General features: G+C 36.5%; 1 protein-coding gene across 1 annotated transcript; it reads right to left on the bottom strand.

Annotated features, from left to right (window-relative positions):
- Positions 1 to 8,644: 8,644 nt before the first annotated feature.
- On the bottom strand, positions 8,645 to 19,729 carry LOC128373984 (C-type lectin domain family 4 member E-like). Its single transcript, XM_053334186.1, has 7 exons — positions 19,634 to 19,729; positions 19,299 to 19,376; positions 10,146 to 10,256; positions 9,838 to 9,915; positions 9,321 to 9,472; positions 9,044 to 9,168; positions 8,645 to 8,954 (listed from the first exon to the last, which is right to left on the bottom strand). The coding sequence occupies exons 1-7, from the start codon at positions 19,695 to 19,697 to the stop codon at positions 8,753 to 8,755; spliced, it is 810 nt and encodes a 269-aa protein (XP_053190161.1). The 5' UTR covers positions 19,698 to 19,729; the 3' UTR covers positions 8,645 to 8,752.
- Positions 19,730 to 21,402: the final 1,673 nt, after the last annotated feature.

The following is a 21,402-nucleotide window of genomic DNA, read 5'->3' as shown; positions in this document are numbered from 1 at the left end:
ACTTCCTGTTACTGAATTTAATGTGTTACTTGCTGAGTTTCAAAACTTTTAATTTATGTCTCTTCTTCAACGTGTTTAGTGTCAGTGTGACAGAATGTAGTTTGTCATTGAGACTTACATAAACCAACCAAATAATAAAGTCAAATAACCTCTGCAGTCTATTTATTGTCAGGGTTGATCTTTCTGGTATATCCCCTAATGACAATAATTATATCTGTAACAGTGATGAAAAAAAGGAGAAAACAAAAAAGAAAGCTCAGTAAAAATGCCTCAATACAGGAATGCATGTGCATAAATAAATATTTATAAATAAAAACAAAAACACAAAATTGTAAATGTGACCACTTGAACTGAAATGTTCATCTTTTATTATATTTTTGAAATATACAACACATTAATGTTTGAAAGGTTTGGACAGTTTGCTGAACATAATGAACATTTTGATGTACATGTCTGACAGAGAGTAGAGAGACTAACTCAGAGCATCACTGGATCATATCAACATATTTGGGCTCATATATTTAAACTGACAAGCAAGAAATGTGAACACTGTTGTGAGAAAATGAACTTCAGATTTGAGAATAGCACACTGTGTTTAGAGAATCATGATTATTATTTCATAATTGAGCCAAAGCAGCTGATAAAAACTGTGATTAGTCTGAGAAGACTGAGCTCAACTGGATTACAGACACACAAGTCGTCCAGTTTGTTCTGGTTTCTCACAAATACTTCTTTGAGGATCGTTGCAGGATTTATCAAACCAGCACTTCAGGTCTTCAGCTCCTCCTCTCTCTCCCATCCTCACACAGTCCTCTCCTTCAGGATTAGTCCCATTCCAATTGTCCGGCTCATCTTTGAACCAGAAAGACAAACTGAGGGATGAAGAACAGAAAGAGTTGGTTCAATAGAAACAAGTTGATTCGATTTTTAGATTTTTGGAAATGTTTTCATAACAATCAAACCTTGTGTTCAGCGCTGAACCGTCCACCCAAATCCATTTCTTCTCTTCCTTTGAGTCTGTCAGTCCGATCCAGAACTTGTCTTCATCATACCTCATTTTGTTTAACACTTTCTTCTCTAAGAATTCCTGAAGAGGAAAAGTTGGTGAAAGTTATCACATTATAACATGACTTTTCTGTGCTGAGACACCATGTTAACTGCTTCAGAAACACAAATATGTGATCAAATGCATGAGAGCACAGTCAGTGTGCTACATGAACCTGCTGCAGTGTTTTATACCTGCTCCTCGCTGCTGTCTATCTTCACCAGATCTCCTCCTCGGCTTTGGCAGAAATGTCTGCTCTCTTCCCAGGATGAAGTTGTGATGGAGAAATAATAACACTTTCCTAAACCTTGCTCCCAGCCTGCATCACATTTCAGGCATGAATCACCTTTGAAGAGAGATGAAACACATCACTGTTTATTATTTACTTCTGTTACCTGTCAATCCATTACTAATCTATAATCAGCATCAGAGGTTACAAAAGTGTGAAGGAAGAATCCATCACTTACTAGTTTTTGGTTCAGGAGTTTGTGGACAAGAAGGAGTCACCATCATTTTAGAGAATGTCTCTGTTAAAAAAGACAGCAGAGAAACACCAGTCAAAAAAAGTTGAGAATAATAATAATCAACGACAACTTAAAGATTTTATATCAGACAACTGGTCAGTTTAAATTAAATATACTATAATTCAAAATGTGTCAGATTCTAAACTAATATTGTGGTGCTGCACGAGAAATGTGGACAGGACTTTGTAGAAAGTGTCAAACTCCTACCTGTTAAATTTTTCTTCAAAGCTTCATTCTCATCTTTCAGTTCATTGAGACTTCTCTTGGTTTCAGTGTCCACAGCTGTTTTTAAAACAAAAGCAGTCAGTAAAGCTTTAAACTCTCCTTTAGTAACTCAGTCAGTGCTTGATAATGAGCAGGACTTTGTAGAAAGTGTCAAACTCCTACCTGTTAAAGTTTTATTCTCATCTTTCAGAGTTTTGAGACTTCTCCTGATTTGAATGTTGTCCGCAGCTGTTTTTAAAACAAAAGCAGTCAGTAAAGCTTTAAACGCTCCTTTAGTAACTCAGTCAGTACCATAGACTGTATATAAGAAAGGTCAGTACTTGATAATGAGTAGGACTCTGCTTATTAGAGGAAACTAAACTCCTTTCCAAGATTACACTGATGATGTTCATCTGATAACATAACTATGAATAATAACTACTGCAGATATGTGAACTTTGAAGGTTAATCTATGTCAACCTGCTCTGATAAAACTGGTCAAACTTACAGACGTAACAAAGAGCGATGACCACAGCTGCCAAGAGAACACAGAGAATCAGCAGGGGAACTTTCTGTGATTTGACCTTTGACCCTTCATGTGACACCACTTGTTGGGGAGCTGTTGAATAGTTTGAAGACATGAGATGTTTATACAAACTGTGCAAACAATAATATGAACATCTCCTTTTTGTTGTATATTCCTAATGAATCATTGTTTCTGTGTCTGTTTTAACTAGTGCTTTTTTAAATATCAGTGTGTTGGGGTCCTGGGAGACCCCTGACGAAAACACCCAATTCTTCCTGTGCTTTTTAGAGTTCATGTTTGGCATTAAGGAGACAGACACAGATGCACCCTAAGCTTAACTCACAAAAATAATAATAATACATTTTTTCCAGACCGACATTAATTACAAAATAGATAATATTCTTGCTAATGTACTAGTGTGCTTACAGTAGTTTATTTATTGGTCAGTAGTCCTTAAATATGTTGGTAGGATGAGAGTTAGGATAGAAATTATCAGCTGAGCCAACAACACAGAAACGAAACATTATAAATGTGATCAAAGAGGCATTTTGCATTAGATGACACATATGTTAATATTACTGTGTTCATCCCTTCTATCTGCACATACACAAACATTTTGGTCTCTAGGAACATTGATGTGTCAATATTTCTGAGTATAATGGTTCAGGATGTATCAGTATGTGCAGAAATAGGAAATGTTCTTAGTTATGTTGAGGCAACCTACAGTATGATTGGCTCAAGTTTTTTTTTTGACACTTTCAGACAGTGAAATATTTCAGTTAGTGCGCGCACACACACACACACACACACACACACACACACACACACACACACACACACACACACTTCTTCTAGTTCCTCTTCAGTTCATTGAGGAGACTCTGCAGACTTTACAGTTTAAAATATGAATATCAGACACACAACTATAAGTACTGATCTTATCTTAACACATACACACCCACACACAGAATCTTAATGTTAATACAACAGCAATGAATCAATGAAATGTGTTATTTACCCAGACAGTAGTCAGAAGTCAACTAATTTACATCTGCGAACATACATACCTCAAATCTACAGTAATAAAAAGGCAAACTAATCCCTGATTGAACCTTTAATGAACTTCAGAATTTAGTTTAAAATTTTCAAACTAATTTAAGTTGTACTAATTTAAGATATCGTATTTTAAAATATCAAAAAAACAAAAGGTTCAGGTTGGCAGTTTGATTCCTTTGATACATTTTGTTGTAAAGAATCCTGAAGTTTTTGTATTTTTAATATATTAAAATGTTTATGCTTTTTGTTTCGAAGGACTGAGCAACACTTTTAGTGATCCGATGAAGCACACAATATTAAAAATGCCTGATGGCCACTGACTGACTTTTTTTTCTCAGTTTGTTACCTACCAGTCAGCTCTGTGGATGGCTCGGTTTTTGCGATACTCACTTCAGAGTAAGTGGTGTCTGCCAATGAGGAAGTGGTCTCTGCAACATAGAAATGCAACCTGAAAGTGCTCTTACATTCACCGCCAATATGTGCTGCCACTTTTAAAATCACCAGTGTGAATATAAAAACTGTGTTTTCCATGTGTTCTGTAAATATTCACATTTTACAAAAGTGACACCTCTTGGAGGCAGTGCTCTGAAAGTCTTAGAAATGTAAGAAGGAGGTCAAATCTACCAAATCAATAGATATAAATAGAGAGATCATTCATCAATAATAATTAATTCATTAATAATAATTAAGACTTACCAGTGGGGTTTCCCTTCGATCTTGTGAACTTAACATCAGAGTACAGTACTTCAGCTTCAGGCATTTTGCTGCTTTGCTGCTTCGTGGCAATCGGTGACTGTGAGAGAGAGAGAGAGTGAGCGAGATAAAAAGAGAGAACCACATTTAAGTGTGACAAATCTTCCTGTGTGAGGTTTACGGAAGGGCTTTATCAAGATCATTGTTTGCTGGAATTTGTGTGTGAAGCCACAGATAGATGATGTGTTATGTTAATATTACTATTACCACTATTAAGTACATCAGTGAACTGTTAAGTCCTTAGTGTCCAGAAAGGCCTCTTAGACCAGCTGAGTTTGGCCTGTTCGCTGTTTCAGAGTCTGGGTTAAGATCAAAGTGAGATCTGGGTCCTCATCTCTGAAACAGTCTTCCAGTTAGTACTCAATCTGCTGACACTGTTTCTGCTTTTTAATCCTGTCTGAAGACACATTTTTACAGACTTGCCTTTTCACCTGATAAGTAGTCTTATTTATTTTTGTTTACACCCAACAGCTCTGTAGTGCTGATTTGAACCATATTTGAAGAATTAGTGATGAATCGTAGCATATGAAATTGTGAATTAAAGTCCATTACAAGTAATTTGAAAGCAACAAAAGTAGAACCCTAAAGGAACCTAACTAAAGGTCCACTTATTTTGGGAGCACATCTGAGACCAGTATGTGGGATTTTTTGATCTGTGTATTTATTTTGATCAACTTTCACGCTCAATAATGATTAGTTTTCCAATTCTTTCGATTACATTTCATGATCTTCATTAGTGGTGTTTGCTCAGTAAGTGGACCTACAGTTGACTTATAATGAACTTTATTCAAATGTTGAGAGATTTTATTTCAAATCTGACAGTGAATTGAGTTAACCATTTTTATTTTTGCATTTATTTTCTAATATAATTTAACTGTGTCTCTTTTTGTGAGAGCTAAATATTAAACTAAACAGAATGGTCAGACAATTAACTGAAATAGGTCAAGTCTGTTCATATCCACATGTACCTCATGTCAACACAGGTTCTGACACAGCTATATACATGTTTATGTGTAATCATTACAATAAGAACAAACAATACCAACAATAAACAAATTATTCCTTTATGCCAGTCTGTTCATTCATAAGCTGATGGCCACCTTGGGCTTGCATACCTCTGACCAGGGATGTGATGTCAGGTGTGATGGTTGTGAGACCAGTCTAAAGTCCTGGTGGACATGGAGGCTTTTGTTGTTATTGTTAAAAGGAAACTGAAGGCTGACTCAGACAGGTATGTAGTGCTGAGTGGGAGAATAACACTTTTTACTGCGTGTTTGCCCAGTCTGGGAGTGACAGCATGTCCTTTGACAATCCAAAACGTTTTGTATCTGTTCTCCTGGAAATATTTTGTGGACACAGAATCAGCTTGTATTTCAAAAAGCTCATCTTCACAGCCGAGGTAATCCACATCCTTGAGGGTGGAAATGTAGGAGTCCATCACCCTACTTCCTTTGATAAATACTCACGGAGCAGGTTCATGTGCCGGGTAAACTCTGTGCGTAAAGACGCACGCACAGTGCCATCAGACTGCTTCAGCAGCAGTGGAAAATGCTTTAACTCCCCTTTTGACATTTTTGCAAGTCTGTATACAAAAGCGTCCAGAGCATCTTTGCAATGCATGACGTTTGATTGAGGTCCCTGCATCCACCATAGTGGAGCGTGAATGTGTCTGCCAGGTAAACACATCAGTCCACGAGACAACCGCCGTACCTCAGTGTAGCAGTAGTGTTTGATGCACTTCATCCTCGCACAGCTGAGCGAATAGTATCTTGTTATAAGGGAGAGTTTTGATAAAGTCTACAACCTTAACAGCAGGGTTGTACTGTTCTCCCTGCGCGTTGTGTACTTCGTGTACGTTATCACAGTTAAACGATCAGCCAAACTCAGGTATGACACAACACTTGAGCCAGGATCAGAGCGTCTTGCTCCCTTTATTTCCTTCTTTTATGGTGAAATACCACGAGTGAAACTGCAAATAGAAGACAATACAAAACCTTAGTTTCCTTTACAGCGTGTCGCTAATAAACAGTATAACACAACAGTAATGCTGTTTAAAGAATAGCTAAAGAACTACACGGCACAAATGAGCCGTTTACATTAACAGTAGGCTGATAACATCGTTACTAAGCAACGCACACTTTACATTAGCTCTCAAATTACTTTTAGCACGACTTCTTTTATGGCTTCCCAGTCAATAAATATCACACGTTACAGTACTAAACTTAAAATTACATATTCATCTTCATTCGTATCAAATATCAAATTATCAAACTTACAGCCATTGCTTGCAAGCCACCTTTCTTGTTGCTGGTTGCTATGATACCGCAGTATGTAGCCTTCAAAATAAAATTCCAGATCGCTATACAACTATAATTGTGTGTGTGTGTGTGTGTGTGTGTGTGTGTGTGTGTGTGTGTGTGTGTGTGTGTGTGTGTGTGTGTGTGTGTGTGTGTGTGTGTGTGTGTGTGTGTGTGTGTGTTTCTTATGCAGAATTTCTTACCATAAGTTTAATCTAATACATTTATTAAATCATTTCAAGTACCTTAGATCATAAAATTATTCTGAGAGCAGAACAAGGGTGTTACTGATGTCTTGAGTTTTACTGGCCAATGCTTGGCAGTGGAAAATCGCCCGTTTTTTTCTTCCATCCCTTGTTTTTGTCCATCATCGCTATGGACTGTTGCTTACGCAGTAATGGTCAGAGGTCACAGACGTGTTGGTTATAAATAGCTTAAAAATGTTAATGTGAACCAAAAACACGTTTTAATTTGGGTTATACAGAGTTTTGATTATCCGTTTGGGTGTGTTATTGGGATTGTTTAAATTCAACATGCACAAATATAATTTTAATAACCTCACAACCTCAGAGCAGACAAAGCTCTGCCTCTATGTGATCTCTGGCGCCATCGTGTGGGGGAAATATGGTGTTACAGGCTGGTTTCAAGCATTTTGAAATTACATGAGGATACAGCCTTTTAAAGCAGGAAAATACAATTTCGGTGCAAGTGGTGGCTGTTTGCCTGATGATGACCTCTGGGGTCAGACTGGAGGAAATCGTTCACTTCCCAGTAGATTTACCATCACCTCCATTTCTAGGTTTTACCTTCTGTGTGGCTCATCATGCAGAGTTTACAGTATGGCGTCTTCAGAGTGAAGGGTGACAGTAAAAGAGGAAGTTTTCTCTGCAACAACAAAAACATAACAAACTGTTGTTAGGTCCTGTTAAAATAATTTGTTTAACTGTGGAGGATAAACTTTCTGTAAATGTTCATATTTTACTCAAGATATGACGTATATGAAGACCTTGTTGAAATGTTTGTTATTTTTTGAAGAGTTGGCAGAGACAAAGATGGACAGATAGAAATACATTTCATATGATCACATTAAGAAATAATCATTGTATCATCTTTCATTCATATTCAAATATGAAACATCAGTATTAAACATATTGAGAAGAGGAAAGAAAACACAAAACACATACTAGACAACATCAAACTGTACAACTGAGATGTAAACTTGAACATGTTTTATGCAAATTATTTATTTTACCTCATAGAGTGACTTCCTGCTTGTTTGAGAGGTTTTAATAGCTTTATCTTCATCTTGGAAATCAATAACAGTCAAAGAGATGTTGTAGTTTAATACAGAATACAAATGTTAGGTGTGATGTGAAGCACTTTCGACTTATGAATGTGACATTTGCTGACAAGACAAATAAGTTTGAGAGAATAGTCATTAGATTGTGAGTCTGTATTTCAGTTCAGAAACAAAACCATGTCTTCTAAAATTGGTGTCAATTAGTTGAAGCTTTGATAAATCAACAGAGTACATTCATGGAATAAGTGAGAAATGGATTCAGTATCAGTTTTAAAGAGAGCATAGTGTAAATATATCTAACACTCACCACTGATGTTTCCCTGCTGCTGTCTGTAAGGTTGTGAGCGTTCAGATTAAACTGTGATAAGTTACCACTGTGTGAAAACTTCCTGTTACTGAATTTAATGTGTTACTTGCTAAGTTTCAAAACTTTTACAGTAACTCGTGTCTCTTCTTCAACATGTTTAATGTCAGTGTGACAGAATGTAGTTTGTCATTGAGACTTGCATAAACCAACCAAATAATAAAGTCAGGGTTGATCTTTCTGGTATATCCCCTAATGACAATAATTATATCTGTAACAGTGATGTGAAAAAAAGGAGAAAACAAAAAAGAAAGCTCAATAAAAATGCCTCAATACAGGCATGTGTGTGCATAAGTAAATATTTATAAATATCAACAAAAACACAAAATTGTAAATGTGACCACTTGAACTGAAATGTTCATCTTTTATTATATTTTTGAAATATACAACACATTAATGTTTGAAAGGTTTGGACAGTTTGCTGAACATAATGAACATTTTGATGTACATGTCTGACAGAGAGTAGCGAGACTAACTCAGAGCATCACTGGATCATATCAACATATTTGGGCTCATATATTTAAACTGACAAGCAAGAAATGTGAACACTGTTGTGAGAAAATGAACTGCAGATTAGAGAATAGCACACTGTGTTTAGAGAATCATGATTATTAATTCACAATTGAGCCAAAGCAGCTGATAAAAACTGTGATTAGTCTGAGAAGACTGAGCTCAACTGGATTTCAGACACAGACATTCAGCCGCTGAAGACTTCCAGTGTTTGCTGGTTTCTCACAAATACGTCTGTGAGGATCGTTGCATTTTCTATCAAACCAGTTCTTCAGGTCTTTGGCTCCTCCTTTCTCTCCTATCCTCACACAGTCCTCTCCTTCAGGGTCTTCCGTTTTAAAATCGTCCGGCTCATGGTTGGACCAGAAAGACAAACTGAGGGATGAAGAACAGAAAGAGTTGGTTAAAAAAAACAAGTTGATTCGATTTTTAGATTTTTGGAAATGTTTTCATAACAATCAAACCTTTCGTTCAGCGGTGAACCGTCCACCCAAATCCATTTGTTCTCTTGCTTTGAGTCTGTCAGTCCGATCCAGAACTTGTCCTCATCATACATCATTTCGTTTTTCAGTTTCTTCTTCAAGAATTTCTGAAGAGGAAAAGTTGGTGAAAGTTATGACATTATAATATGACTTTTTTGTGCTGAGACACCATGTTAACTGCTTCAGAAACACAAATATGTGATAAAATGCTTGAGAGCACAGTCAGTGTGCTACATGAACCTGCTGCAGTGTTTTATACCTGCTCCTCCCTGCTCTCTATCTTCACCAGGTCTCCTCCTTGGCTTTGGCACTTGCGTCTGCTCTTTTCCCAGGATGAACGTTTGGTGGAGAAATAATAACACTTTCCTAAACCTTGCTCCCAGCCTGCATCACATTTCAGGCATGAATCACCTTTGAAGAGAGCTGAAACACATCACTGTTTATTATTTACTTCTGTTACCTGTCAATCCGTTACTAATCTATAATCAGCATCAGAGGTTACAAAAGTGTGAAGGAAGAATCCATCACTTACTTGGTTCTGGTTCAGGAGTCACCATGTTTTTAAGGAGTGTCTCTGTTAAAAAAAGACAGGGTAAAAACCCCAGTCAAAAAATAAATGAGTCAATAACCAATAACAATTTAAAGATTTTATATCAGACAACTGGTCAGTTTAAATTAAAAATACTTTAATGCAAAATGTGTCGGATTTTAAACTAACATTGCAGAGCTGCATGAGAAATTTGGCCAGGACTTTATAGAAAGTGTCAAACTCCTACCTGTTAAATTTTTCTTCAAAGCTTTATTCTCATCTTCCAGATTTTTGAGACTTCTCTTGGTTTGAATGTTGTCATGAGCTGTTTTTAAAACAAAAGCAGTCAGTAAAGCTTTAAACGCTCCTTTAGTAACTCAGTCAGTGCTTGATAATGAGCAGGACTCTGCTTATAAGAGGAAACTAAACTCCTTTCCAAGATTACACTGATGATGTTCATCTGATAACATAACTATGAATAATAACTACTGCAGATATGTGAACTTTGAAGGTTAATCTAAGTCAACCTGCTCTGATAAAACTGTTCAAACTTACAGACGTAACAAAGAGCGATGACCACAGCTGCCAAGAGAACACAGAGAATCAGCAGGGGAACTTTCTGTGATTTGACCTTTGACCCTTCATGTGACACCACTTGTTGGGGAGCTGTTGAACAGTTTGAACACGAGACATTTATACAAACTGTAAACAATAACATAAACATCTAGTTTTTGTCATATATTACTCATTAATCATTGTTTTCTGTGCCTGTTTTAACTAGTGCTTTTTTTAAATACCAGTGTGTTGGGGTCCTGGGAGACCCCTGACGAAAACACCCAATTCTTCCTATGCTTTGTAGAGTTCATGTACAAGTACAGAGATTTACCCCAAGTTTAACTCACAAAAATAATACTACTACATTTTTTCCAGACCGACATGAATTACAAAATAGATAATGTTCTTGTTAATGTACTAGTGTGCTTACAGTAGTTTATTCTTGGTCAGTAGTCCTTTAATATGTTGGTAGGATGAGAGTTAGGATAGAAAATATCAGCTGAGCCAACAACACAGAAATGAAACATTATAAATGTGATAAAAGGAGAAAAGAGGCGTTTTGCATTAGATGACAAATATGTTAATATTACTGTGTTCATCCCTTCTGTCTGCACATACACAAACATTTTGGTCTCTAGGAACATCGATGTGTCAATATTTCTGAGTATAATTGTTCAGGATGTATCAGTATGTGCAGAATTAGGAAATGTTCTTAGTTATGTTGTGGCAACCTACAGTATGATTGGCTCAAGTTGTTTTTTTTGACACCTTCAGACAGTGAAATATTTCAGTTAGTGCATGCACACACACACACACACACACACACACACACACACACACACACACACACACACACACACACACACACATATACACACACTTCTTCTAGTTCCTCTTCAGTTTATTTAGGAGACTCTGCAGACTTTACAGTTTAAAATCTAAATATCAGACACACAACTATAAGTACTGATCTTATCTTTACACATACACACCCACACACAGAATCTTAATGTTAATACAACAGCAATGAATCAATGAAATGTGTTATTTACCCAGACGGTAGTCAGAAGTCAACTAATTTACATCTGCGAACATACATACCTCAAATCTACAGTAATAAAAAGGCAAACTAATCCCTGATTGAACCTTTAATGAACTTCAGAATTTAGTTTATACTCCTTTTAGCTCAACGAAACATTACTATACATTGCTTAAAAGTTTCAAACTAATTTAAGTTGTACTAATTTAAGATACCGTATTTTAAAATATCAAAAAAATAAAAGGTTCAGGTTGGCAGTTTGATTCCTTTGTTATAAATAATAATGTTTATCAAAGGAATCCTGAAGTTTTTGTATTTTTAATATAATCTGATGCTTTTTGTTTCGAAGGACTGAGCAACACTTTTAGTGATCCAATGAAGATTAAAGAGCAGCATTTGTTTTGAAGCACACAATATTAAAAATGCCTGATGGCCACTGACTGACTTTTTTTCTCAGTTTGTTACCTACCAGTCAGCTCTGTGGATGGCTCGGTTTTTGCGATCCTCACTTCAGAGTAAGTGGTGTCCGCCAATGAGGAAGTGGTCTCTGCAACATAGAAACACAACCTGAAAGTGCTCTTACATTCACCGCTAATATGTGCTGCCACTTTAAAAATCACCAGTGTGAATATAAAATATGTATTCTGTAAATATTCACATTTTACAAAAGTGACACCTCTTGGAGGCAGTGCTCTGAAAGTCTTAGAAATGTAAGAAGGAGGTCAAATCTACCAAATCAAAAGATAGAAATAGAGAGATCATTCATCAATAATAATTAATTCATTAATAATAATTAAGACTTACCAGTGGGGTTTCCCTTCGATCTTGTGAACTTAACATCAGAGTACAGTACTTCAGCTTCAGGCATTTTGCTGCTTCGTGGCTTTGTGGCAATCAGTGACTGTGACAGAGAGAGAGAGTGACACAGAGAGATAAAGAGAGAGAACCACATTTAAGTTTGACAAATCTTCCTGTGTGAGGTTTACGGAAGGGCTTTATCAAGATCATTGTTCGCTGGAATTTGTGTGTGAAGCCACAAATAGATGATGGGTTATGTTAATATTACTATTACCACTATTAAGTACATCAGTGAACTGTTAAGTCCTTAGTGTCCAGAAAGGCCTCTTAGACCAGCTGAGTTTGGCCTGTTCGCTGTTTCAGAGTCTGGGTTAAGATCAAAGTGAGATCTGGGTCCTCATCTCTGAAACAGTCTTCCAGTTAGTACTCAATCTGCTGACACTGTTTCTGCTTTTTAATCCTGTCTGAAGACACATTTTTACAGACTTGCCTTTTCACCTGATAAGTAGTCTTATTTATTTTTGTTTACACCCAACAGCTCTGTAGTGCTGATTTGAACCATATTTGAAGAATTAGTGATGAATCGTAGCATATGAAATTGTGAATTAAAGTCCATTACAAGTAATTTGAAAGCAACAAAAGTAGAACCCTAAAGGAACCTAACTAAAGGTCGACTTATTTTGGGAGCACATCTGAGACCAGTATGTGGGATTTTTTGATCTGTGTATTTATTTTGATAAACTTTCACGCTCAATAATGATTAGTTTTCCAATTCTTTCGATTACATTTCATGATCTTCATCAGTGGTGTTTGCTCAGTAAGTGGACCTACAGTTGACTTATAATGAACTTTATTTAAATGTTGAGAGATTTTATTTCAAATCTGACAGTAAATGGAGTTAACGATTTTTATTTTTGCATTTATTTTCTAATATAATTTAACTATGTCTCTTTTTGTGAGAGCTAAACATTAAACTAAACAGAATGGTCACACAATTAACTGAAATTAGGGGAAGTCTGTTCATATCCACATGTACATCATGTCAACACAGGTTCTGACACAGCTATATACATGTTTATGTGTAATCATTACAATAAGAACAAACAGCAACAACAATAAACAGGTTATTCCTTTATGCCAGTCTGTTCATTCATAAACTGATGGCCACCTTGGGCTTGCATACCTCTGACCAGGGATGTGATGTCAGGTGTGATGGTTGTGAGGCCAGTCTAAAGTCCTGGTGGACATGGAGGCTTTTGTTGTTATTGTTAAAAGGAAACTGAAGGCTGACTCAGACAGGTATGTAGTGCTGAGTGGGAGAATAACACTTTTTACTGCGTGTTTGCCCAGTCTGAGAGTGACTGTTCTCCTGGAAATATTTTGTGGACACAGAATCAGCTTGAATTTCACAAAGCTCATCTTCACAGCTGAGGTAATCCACATCCTTGAGGGTGGAAATGTAGGAGTCCATCACCCTACTTCCTTTGATAAATACTCACGGAGCAGGTTCATGTGCCGGGTAAAGTCTGTGCGTAAAGACTCACGCACAGTGCCATCAGACTGCTTCAGCAGCAGTGGAAAATGCTTTAACTCCCCTTTTGACATTTTTGCAAGTCTGTATACAAAAGCGTCCAGAGTATCTTTGCACTGCATGACGTTTGATTGAGGTCCCTGCATCCACTTGTCCGCCTCATAGTGGAGCATGAATGTGTCCGCCAGGTATGCCGCTTTGATCCAAAACACATCAGTCCGCGAGACAACCACCGTACCTCAGTGTAGCAGTAGTGTTAGATGCACTACTGGGCACAGCTGGGCAAATAGTATCTTGTAAGAAGGGCGAGTTTTGATAAAGTCTACAACCTTAACAGCAGGGTTGTACTGTTCTCCCTGCGCGTTGTGTACTTCGTGTACGTTATCACAGTTAAACGGTCAGCCAAACTCAGGTATGACAACACTTGAGCCAGGATCAGAGCGTCTTGCTCCCTTTATTTCCTTCTTTTATGGTGAAATACCACGAGTGAAACTGCAAATAGAAGACAATACAAAACCTTAGTTTCCTTTACAACGTGTCGCTAATAAACAGTATAACACAACAGTAATGCTATTTAACGAATAGCTAAAGAACTACACGGCACAAATGAGCCGTTTACATTAACAGTAGGCTGATAACATCGTTACTAAGCAACGCACACTTTACATTAACTCTCAAATTACTTTTAGCACGACTTCTTTTATGACTTCCCAGTCAATAAATATCACACGTTACAGTACTAAACTTAAAATTACATATTCATCTTCATTCGTATCAAATATCGAATTATCAAACTTACAGCCATTACTTTCGTGAGCATGAGAAGAGAAGAGAAGATTCACTGAGTGAGCAGCCGTCTTTCTTGCTTCTGGTTGCTACGTTACCGCAGTATGTAGCCTTCAAAATAAAATTCCACATCGCTGTACAACTATAATTGTGTGTGTGTGTGTGTGTGTGTGTGTGTGTGTGTGTGTGTGTGTGTGTGTGTGTGTGTGTGTGCGCGCGTGCGTGTGTGTGCCAGTGCGCGCAGTAATGGTCAGAGGTCGCAGACGTGTTGGTAATAAATAGCTTAAAATGTAAATGTGAACCAAAAACACGTTTTAATTTGGGTTATAGGCCTACAGAGTTTTGATTATCCGTTTGGGTGTGTTATTGGGATTGTTTAAATTCAACATGCACAAATATAATTTTAATAACCTCACAACCTCAGAGCAGACAAAGCTCTGCCCCTATGTGATCTCTGTCGCCATCGTGTGGGGTAACGATGGTGTTACAGGCTGGTTTCAAGCACTTTGAAATGACATAAAGATACAGCCTTTAAAGCAGGAAAATACAATTTCGGTGCAAGTGGTGACTGTTTGCTTGATGATGACCTCTGGAGTCAGACTGGAGGAAATTGTTCACTTCCCTGTAGATTTACCATCACCTCCATTTCTAGGTTTTACCTTCTGTGTGGCTCATCATGCAGAGTTTTCAGTATGGCGTCTTCAGAGTGAAGGGTGACAGTAAAAGAGGAAGTTTTCTCTGCAACAACAAAAACATAACAAACTGTTGTTAGGTCCTATTAAAATAATTCGTTTAACTGTGGAGGATAAACTTTCTGTAAATGTTCATATTTTACTCAAGATATAACGTATATGAAGACCTTGTTGAAATGTTTGTTATTTTTTGAAGTGTTGGCAAAGACAAAGATGGACAGATAGAAATACATTTCATATGATCACATTAAGAAATAATCATTGTATCATCTTTCATATATATTCAAATATGAAACATCAGTATACATATTGAGAAAAGGAAAGAAAACACAAAAAACTAACTAGACAACATCAAACCACATGTATGTATAAATTTGAACATGTTTTATGCAAAGTATTTATTTTACCTCATGGAGTAACTTCCTGCTTGTTTGAGAGTTTTTAATAGCTTTATCTTCATCTTGGAAAACAGTCAAAGAGATGTTGTAGTTAAATACAGAACACAAATGTTAGGTGTGACATGAAGCACTTTAGACTTATGAATGTGACATTTGCTGACAAGACAAATAAGTTTGAGAAAATAGTCATTAGATTGTGAGTCTGTATTTCACTTCAGAAACAAAACCGTGTCTTCTAAAATTGGTGTCAATTAGTTGAAGCTTTGATAAATCAACAGTACATTCATGGAATAAGTGAGAAATGGATTCAGTATCTGTTTTAAAGAGAGCATAGTGGAAAATATTTAACACTCTCCACTGATGTTTCCCTGCTGCTGTCTGTAAGGTTGTGAGTGTTCAGATTAAACTGTGATAAGTTACCACTGTGTGACAAACTTCCTGTTACTGAACTTAATGTGTTACTTGCTGAGTTTCAAAACCTTTAACTCATGTCTCTAAAATAAATAACTTCTTCAACATGTTTAGTGTCAGTGTCACAGAATGTATTTTGTCATTGAGACTTACATAAACCAACCAAATAATAAAGTCAAATAACCTCTGCAGTCTATTTACTGTCAGGGTTGATCTTTATGGTAAATCCTCTAATGACAATAATTATATCTGTAACAGTGATGTGAAAAAAAGGAGAAAACAAAAAAGAAAGCTCAATAAAAATGCCTCAATACAGGGATGCATGTGCATAAGTAAATATTTATAAATAACAACAAAAACACAAAATTGTAAATGTGACCACTTGAACTGAAATGTTCATCTTTTATTATATTTTTGAAATATACAACACATTAATGTTTGGACAGTTTGCTGAACATAATGAACATTTTGATGTACATGTCTGACAGAGAGTAGAGAGACTAACTCAGAGCATCACTGGATCATATGAACATATTTGGGCTCATATATTTAAACTGACAAGCAAGAAATGTGAACACTGTTGTGAGAAAATGAACTGCAGATTAGAGAATAGCACACTGTGTTTAGAGAATCATGATTATTATTTCACAATTGAGCCAAAGCAGCTGATAAAAACTGTGATTAGTCTGAGAAGACTGAGCTCAACTGGATTTCAGACACACACATTTCGCCACTGTAGACGTCCAGTGTTTGCTGGTTTCTCACAAATACGTCTGTGAGGATCGTTGCATTTTCTATCAAACCAGTTCTTCAGGTCTTTGGCTCCTCCTTTCTCTCCTATCCTCACACAGTCCTCTCCTTCAGGGTCTTCCGTTTTAAAATCGTCCGGCTCATGGTTGTACCAGAAAGACAAACTGAGGGATGAAGAACAGAAAGAGTTGGTTAAAAAAAACAAGTTGATTCGATGTTTTGATTTTTGGAAATGTTTTCATAACAATCAAACCTTTCGTTCAGCGGTGAATCGTCCACCCAAATCCATTTGTTCTCTTGCTTTGAGTCTGTCAGTCCGATCCAGAACTTGTCCTCATCATGCATCATTTCGTTTTTCAGTTTCTTCTTCAAGAATTCCTGAAGAGGAAATGTTGGTGAAAGTTATGACATTATAACATGACTTTTCTGTGCTGAGACACCATGTTAACTGCTTCAGAAACACAAATATGTGATAAAATGCTTGAGAGCACAGTCAGTGTGCTACATGAACCTGCTGCAGTGTTTTATACCTGCTCCTCCCTGCTGTCTATCTTCACCAGGTCTCCTCCTCGGCCTTGGCACTTGCGTCTGCTCTTTTCCCAGGATGAAGGTGTGGTGGAGAAATAATAACACTTTCCTAAACCTTGCTCCCAGTGTTTGTCACATTTCAGACAGGAATCACCTTTGAAGAGAGTTGAAACACATCACAGTTTATTATTTACTTCTGTTACCTGTCAATCCATTACTAATCTATAATCAGCATCAGAGGTTACAAAAGTGTGAAAGAAGAATCCATCACTTACTTGGTTCTGGTTCAGGAGTCACCATGTTTTTAAGGAGTGTCTCTGTTAAAAAAAGACAGGATAAAAACCCCAGTCAAAAAATAAATGAGTCAATAATCAATAACAATTTAAAGATTTTATATCAGACAACTGGACAGTTTAAATTAAAAATACTTTAATGCAAAATGTGTCAGATTTTAAACTAACATTGCAGAGCTGCATGAGAAATTTGGACAGGACTTTGTAGAAAGTGTCAAACTCTTACCTGTTAAATTTTTCTTCAAAGCTTTATTCTCATCTTCCAGATTTTTGAGACTTCTCCTGATTTGAATGTTGTCCACACCTGTTTTTAAAATAAAAGCAGTCAGTAAAGTTTTTAGACTCTGCTTATTAGAGGAAACTAAACTCCTTTCCAAGATTACACTGATGATGTTCATCTGATAACATAACTATGAATAATAACTACTGCAGATATGTGAACTTTGAAGGTTAATCTAAGTCAACTTGCTCTGATAAAACTGTTCAAACTTACAGACGTAACAAAGAGCGATGACCACAGCTGCCAAGAGAACACAGAGAATCAGCAGGGGAACTTTCTGTGATTTGACCTTTGACCCTTCATGTGACAACACTTGTTGGGGAGCTGTTGAACAGTTTGAGGACATGAGACATTTATACAAACTGTGCAAACAATAACATAAACATCTAGTTTTTGTTGTATATTACTCATTAATCATTGTTTTCTGTGCCTGTTTTAACTAGTGCTTTTTTAAATATCAGTGTGTTGGGGTCCTGGGAGACCCCTGACGAAAACACCCAATTCTTCCTATGCTTTGTAGAGTTCATGTACAAGTACAGAGATTTACCCCAAGTTTAACTCACAAAAATAATACTACTACTATTTTTTCCAGACCGACATGAATTACAAAATAGATACTGTTCTTGCTAATGTACTAGTGTGCTTACAGTAGTTTATTATTGGTCAGTAGTCCTTTAATATGTTGGTAGGATGAGAGTTAGGATAGAAAATATCAGCTGAGCCAACAACACAGAAATTAAACATTATAAATGTGATAAAAGGAGAAAAGAGGCATTTTGCATTAGATGACACAGATGCTAATATTACTGTGTTCATCCCTTCTGTCTGCACATACACAAACATTTTGGTCTCTAGGAGCATCGACGTGTCAATATTTCTGAGTGCAACTGTTCAGGATGTATCAGTATGTGCAGAATTAGGAAATGTTCTTAGTTATGTTGAGGCAACCTACAGTAAGTTAGTGCACACACACGCACACACACACACACACACACACACACACACACACACACACACACACACATATACACACACTTCTTCTAGTTCCTCTTCAGTTTATTGAGGAGACTCTGCAGACTTTACAGTTTAAAATCTAAATATCAAACACACAACTATAAGTACTGATCTTATCTTTACACCTACACACCCACACACTGAATCTTAATGTTAATACAACAGCAATGAATCAATGAAATGTGTTATTTACCCAGACGGTAGTCAGAAGTCAACTAATTTACATCTGCGAACATACATACCTCAAATCTACAGTAATAAAAAGGCAAACTAATCCCTGATTGAACCTTTAATGAACTTCAGAATTTAGTTTATACTCCTTTTAGCTCAACGAAACATTACTATACATTGCTTAAAAGTTTCAAACTAATTTAAGATACCGTATTTTAAAATATCAAAAAAATAAAAGGTTCAGGTTGGCAGTTTGATTCCTTTGTTATAAATAATAATGTTTATCAAAGGAATCCTGAAGTTTTTGTATTTTTAATATAATCTGATGCTTTTTGTTTCAAAGGACTGAGCAACACTTTTAGTGATCCAATGAAGATTAAAAAGCAGCATTTGTTTGAAGCACACAATATTAAAAATGCCTGATGGCCACTGACTGACTTTTTCTCTCAGTTTGTTACCTACCAGTCAGCTCTGTGGACGGCTCGGTTTTTGCGATCCTCACTTCAGAGTAAGTGGTGTCCGCCAATGAGGAAGTGGTCTCTGCAACATACAAACGCAACCTGAAAGTGCTCTTACATTCACCGCCAATATGTGCTGCCACTTTTAAAATCACCAGTGTGAATATAAAATATGTATTCTGTGAATATTCACATTTAACAAAAGTGACACCTCTTGGAGGCAGTGCTCTGAAAGTCTTAGTAATGTAAGAAGGAGTTCAAATCTACCAAATCAATAGATATAAATAGAGAGATCATTCATCAATAATAATTCATTCATTAATAATAATTAAGACTTACCAGTGGGGTTTCCCTTCGATCTTGTGAACTTAACATCAGAGTACAGTACTTCAGCTTCAGGCATTTTGCTGATGTGTGGCAATCGGTGACTGTGACAGAGAGAGAGAGTGAGCGAGATAAAAAGAGAGAAAACCACATTTAAGTTTGACAAATCTTCCTGTGTGAGTTTTACGGAAGGGCTTTATCAAGATCATTGTTCACAGGCTACAGATAGATGATGTGTTATGTTAATATTACTATTACCACTATTAAGTGATGATTAACTGTTGATTCCTTTCGTGTCCCTCTTAGACCAGCTGAGTTTGGCCTGTTAGCTGTTTCAGAGTCTGGGTTAAGATCAAAGTGAGATCTGGGTCCTCATCTCTGAAACAGTCTTCCAGTTAGTACTCAATCTGCTGACACTGTTTCTGCTTTTTAATCCTGTCTGAAGACACATTTTTACAGACTTGCCTTTTCACCTGATAAGTAGTCTTATTTATTTTTTACACCAAACAGCTCTGTAGTGCTGATTTTAACTATATATGACTAGTTAGTGATAAATTAAAGTATATAAAAATTGTGAATTAAAGTAATAATTTCTTTTAAGATTATATATCACAACCAATTAGAAAGCAACAAAGGCAGAACCCAAAAAGAACCTAACTAAAGCTACACCAGTATATGGGATCTTTTAATTAGTGTATTCATTTTGCATTTTCAAGTATAAACTTTCACACTCAATGAAGATAAGTTTTGTAGAGCTTCCGATTGCATTTCATGATCTTTATCAGTTAAGTTTGCTCAGTAAGTGACCACGAGTTGACCTATGAAGAACTTCCTTTCTCAATAAATGAAGATGTTATTTAAACGTTGAGAGATCTGACAGTAAATGGAGTGAACATTTTTATTTTTGCATTTATTCTGTAGTACTTCCAACCTCACAGGTAAACTTAAGAACTCAAGAGAGAGCCTTTTCTGGAGGTTACAGCTTTAGCCCATAGTCTATATCAAGTGAAAAATGAGTTAAAGGCCCGCTCTACTCAAAAATATGTTGTTCAATGTGCAGAGTTCAACACTAATAGGCTGTTTTCACATTCATCTGCTGAAAGTGAACATTTCCCTGAGCTCATTGAAAATATACTTTTGATGGGCAGGAATGAGAGCATGATTAATGACATTACAAATGGTCAGTCAACTGCGCCAATATTCAACTTATACAAGTGTGATGTGGACACTAACCCACTGAGAATAGACTTTGCAGTGAAAAGGGAGACATCTAGTGCCCAGCAGTTAAACTTAACATATTTATCCTCCCGCAACCCTGTGTCCTCATATGGAGACATTACATTTTGGGTTTGCTGGATCTTGCACTTGATTCTGCTGAACTTTGAGCTAGTTGTCCTGGTTCATAAATGCTTTTTATGCCCCCTAGTGGTAACATAAGTACATTACAGTGTGAGAAATCAGTGCAAAAAGTCAATTAACAGCTGATCCCCAGACAAAAGTGAACAAGGTACAAAACCTCATCAAATGTTATGGTTGAAACGAGTTTATTTATGCTTAATAATGTTTGTAGTTTGATATGTTTGCAGCAATAGCAACAACTATGACACTACTACTTCATGCAAAGGGAAGGTGTAAATGTAAGGAAATACATAGTTTTATACACTGGTGAATTAATTGTGTTTTACAGTAAAATAAACCCATTTTTTAAAAGTTGTATGAATATGTTCTTTGTTTCCAATTCTTACTGCTAAATGATTGTTTTTAAGTAAAGCACACTGAGTTTC

Source organism: Scomber japonicus, chromosome 15 (genome assembly GCF_027409825.1).
Source record: "Scomber japonicus isolate fScoJap1 chromosome 15, fScoJap1.pri, whole genome shotgun sequence".
Lineage (NCBI taxonomy): Eukaryota > Metazoa > Chordata > Actinopteri > Scombriformes > Scombridae > Scomber > Scomber japonicus.
Note: the sequence above shows the minus strand (reverse complement) of the source record. Positions and strands in the feature narration are given on the sequence as shown.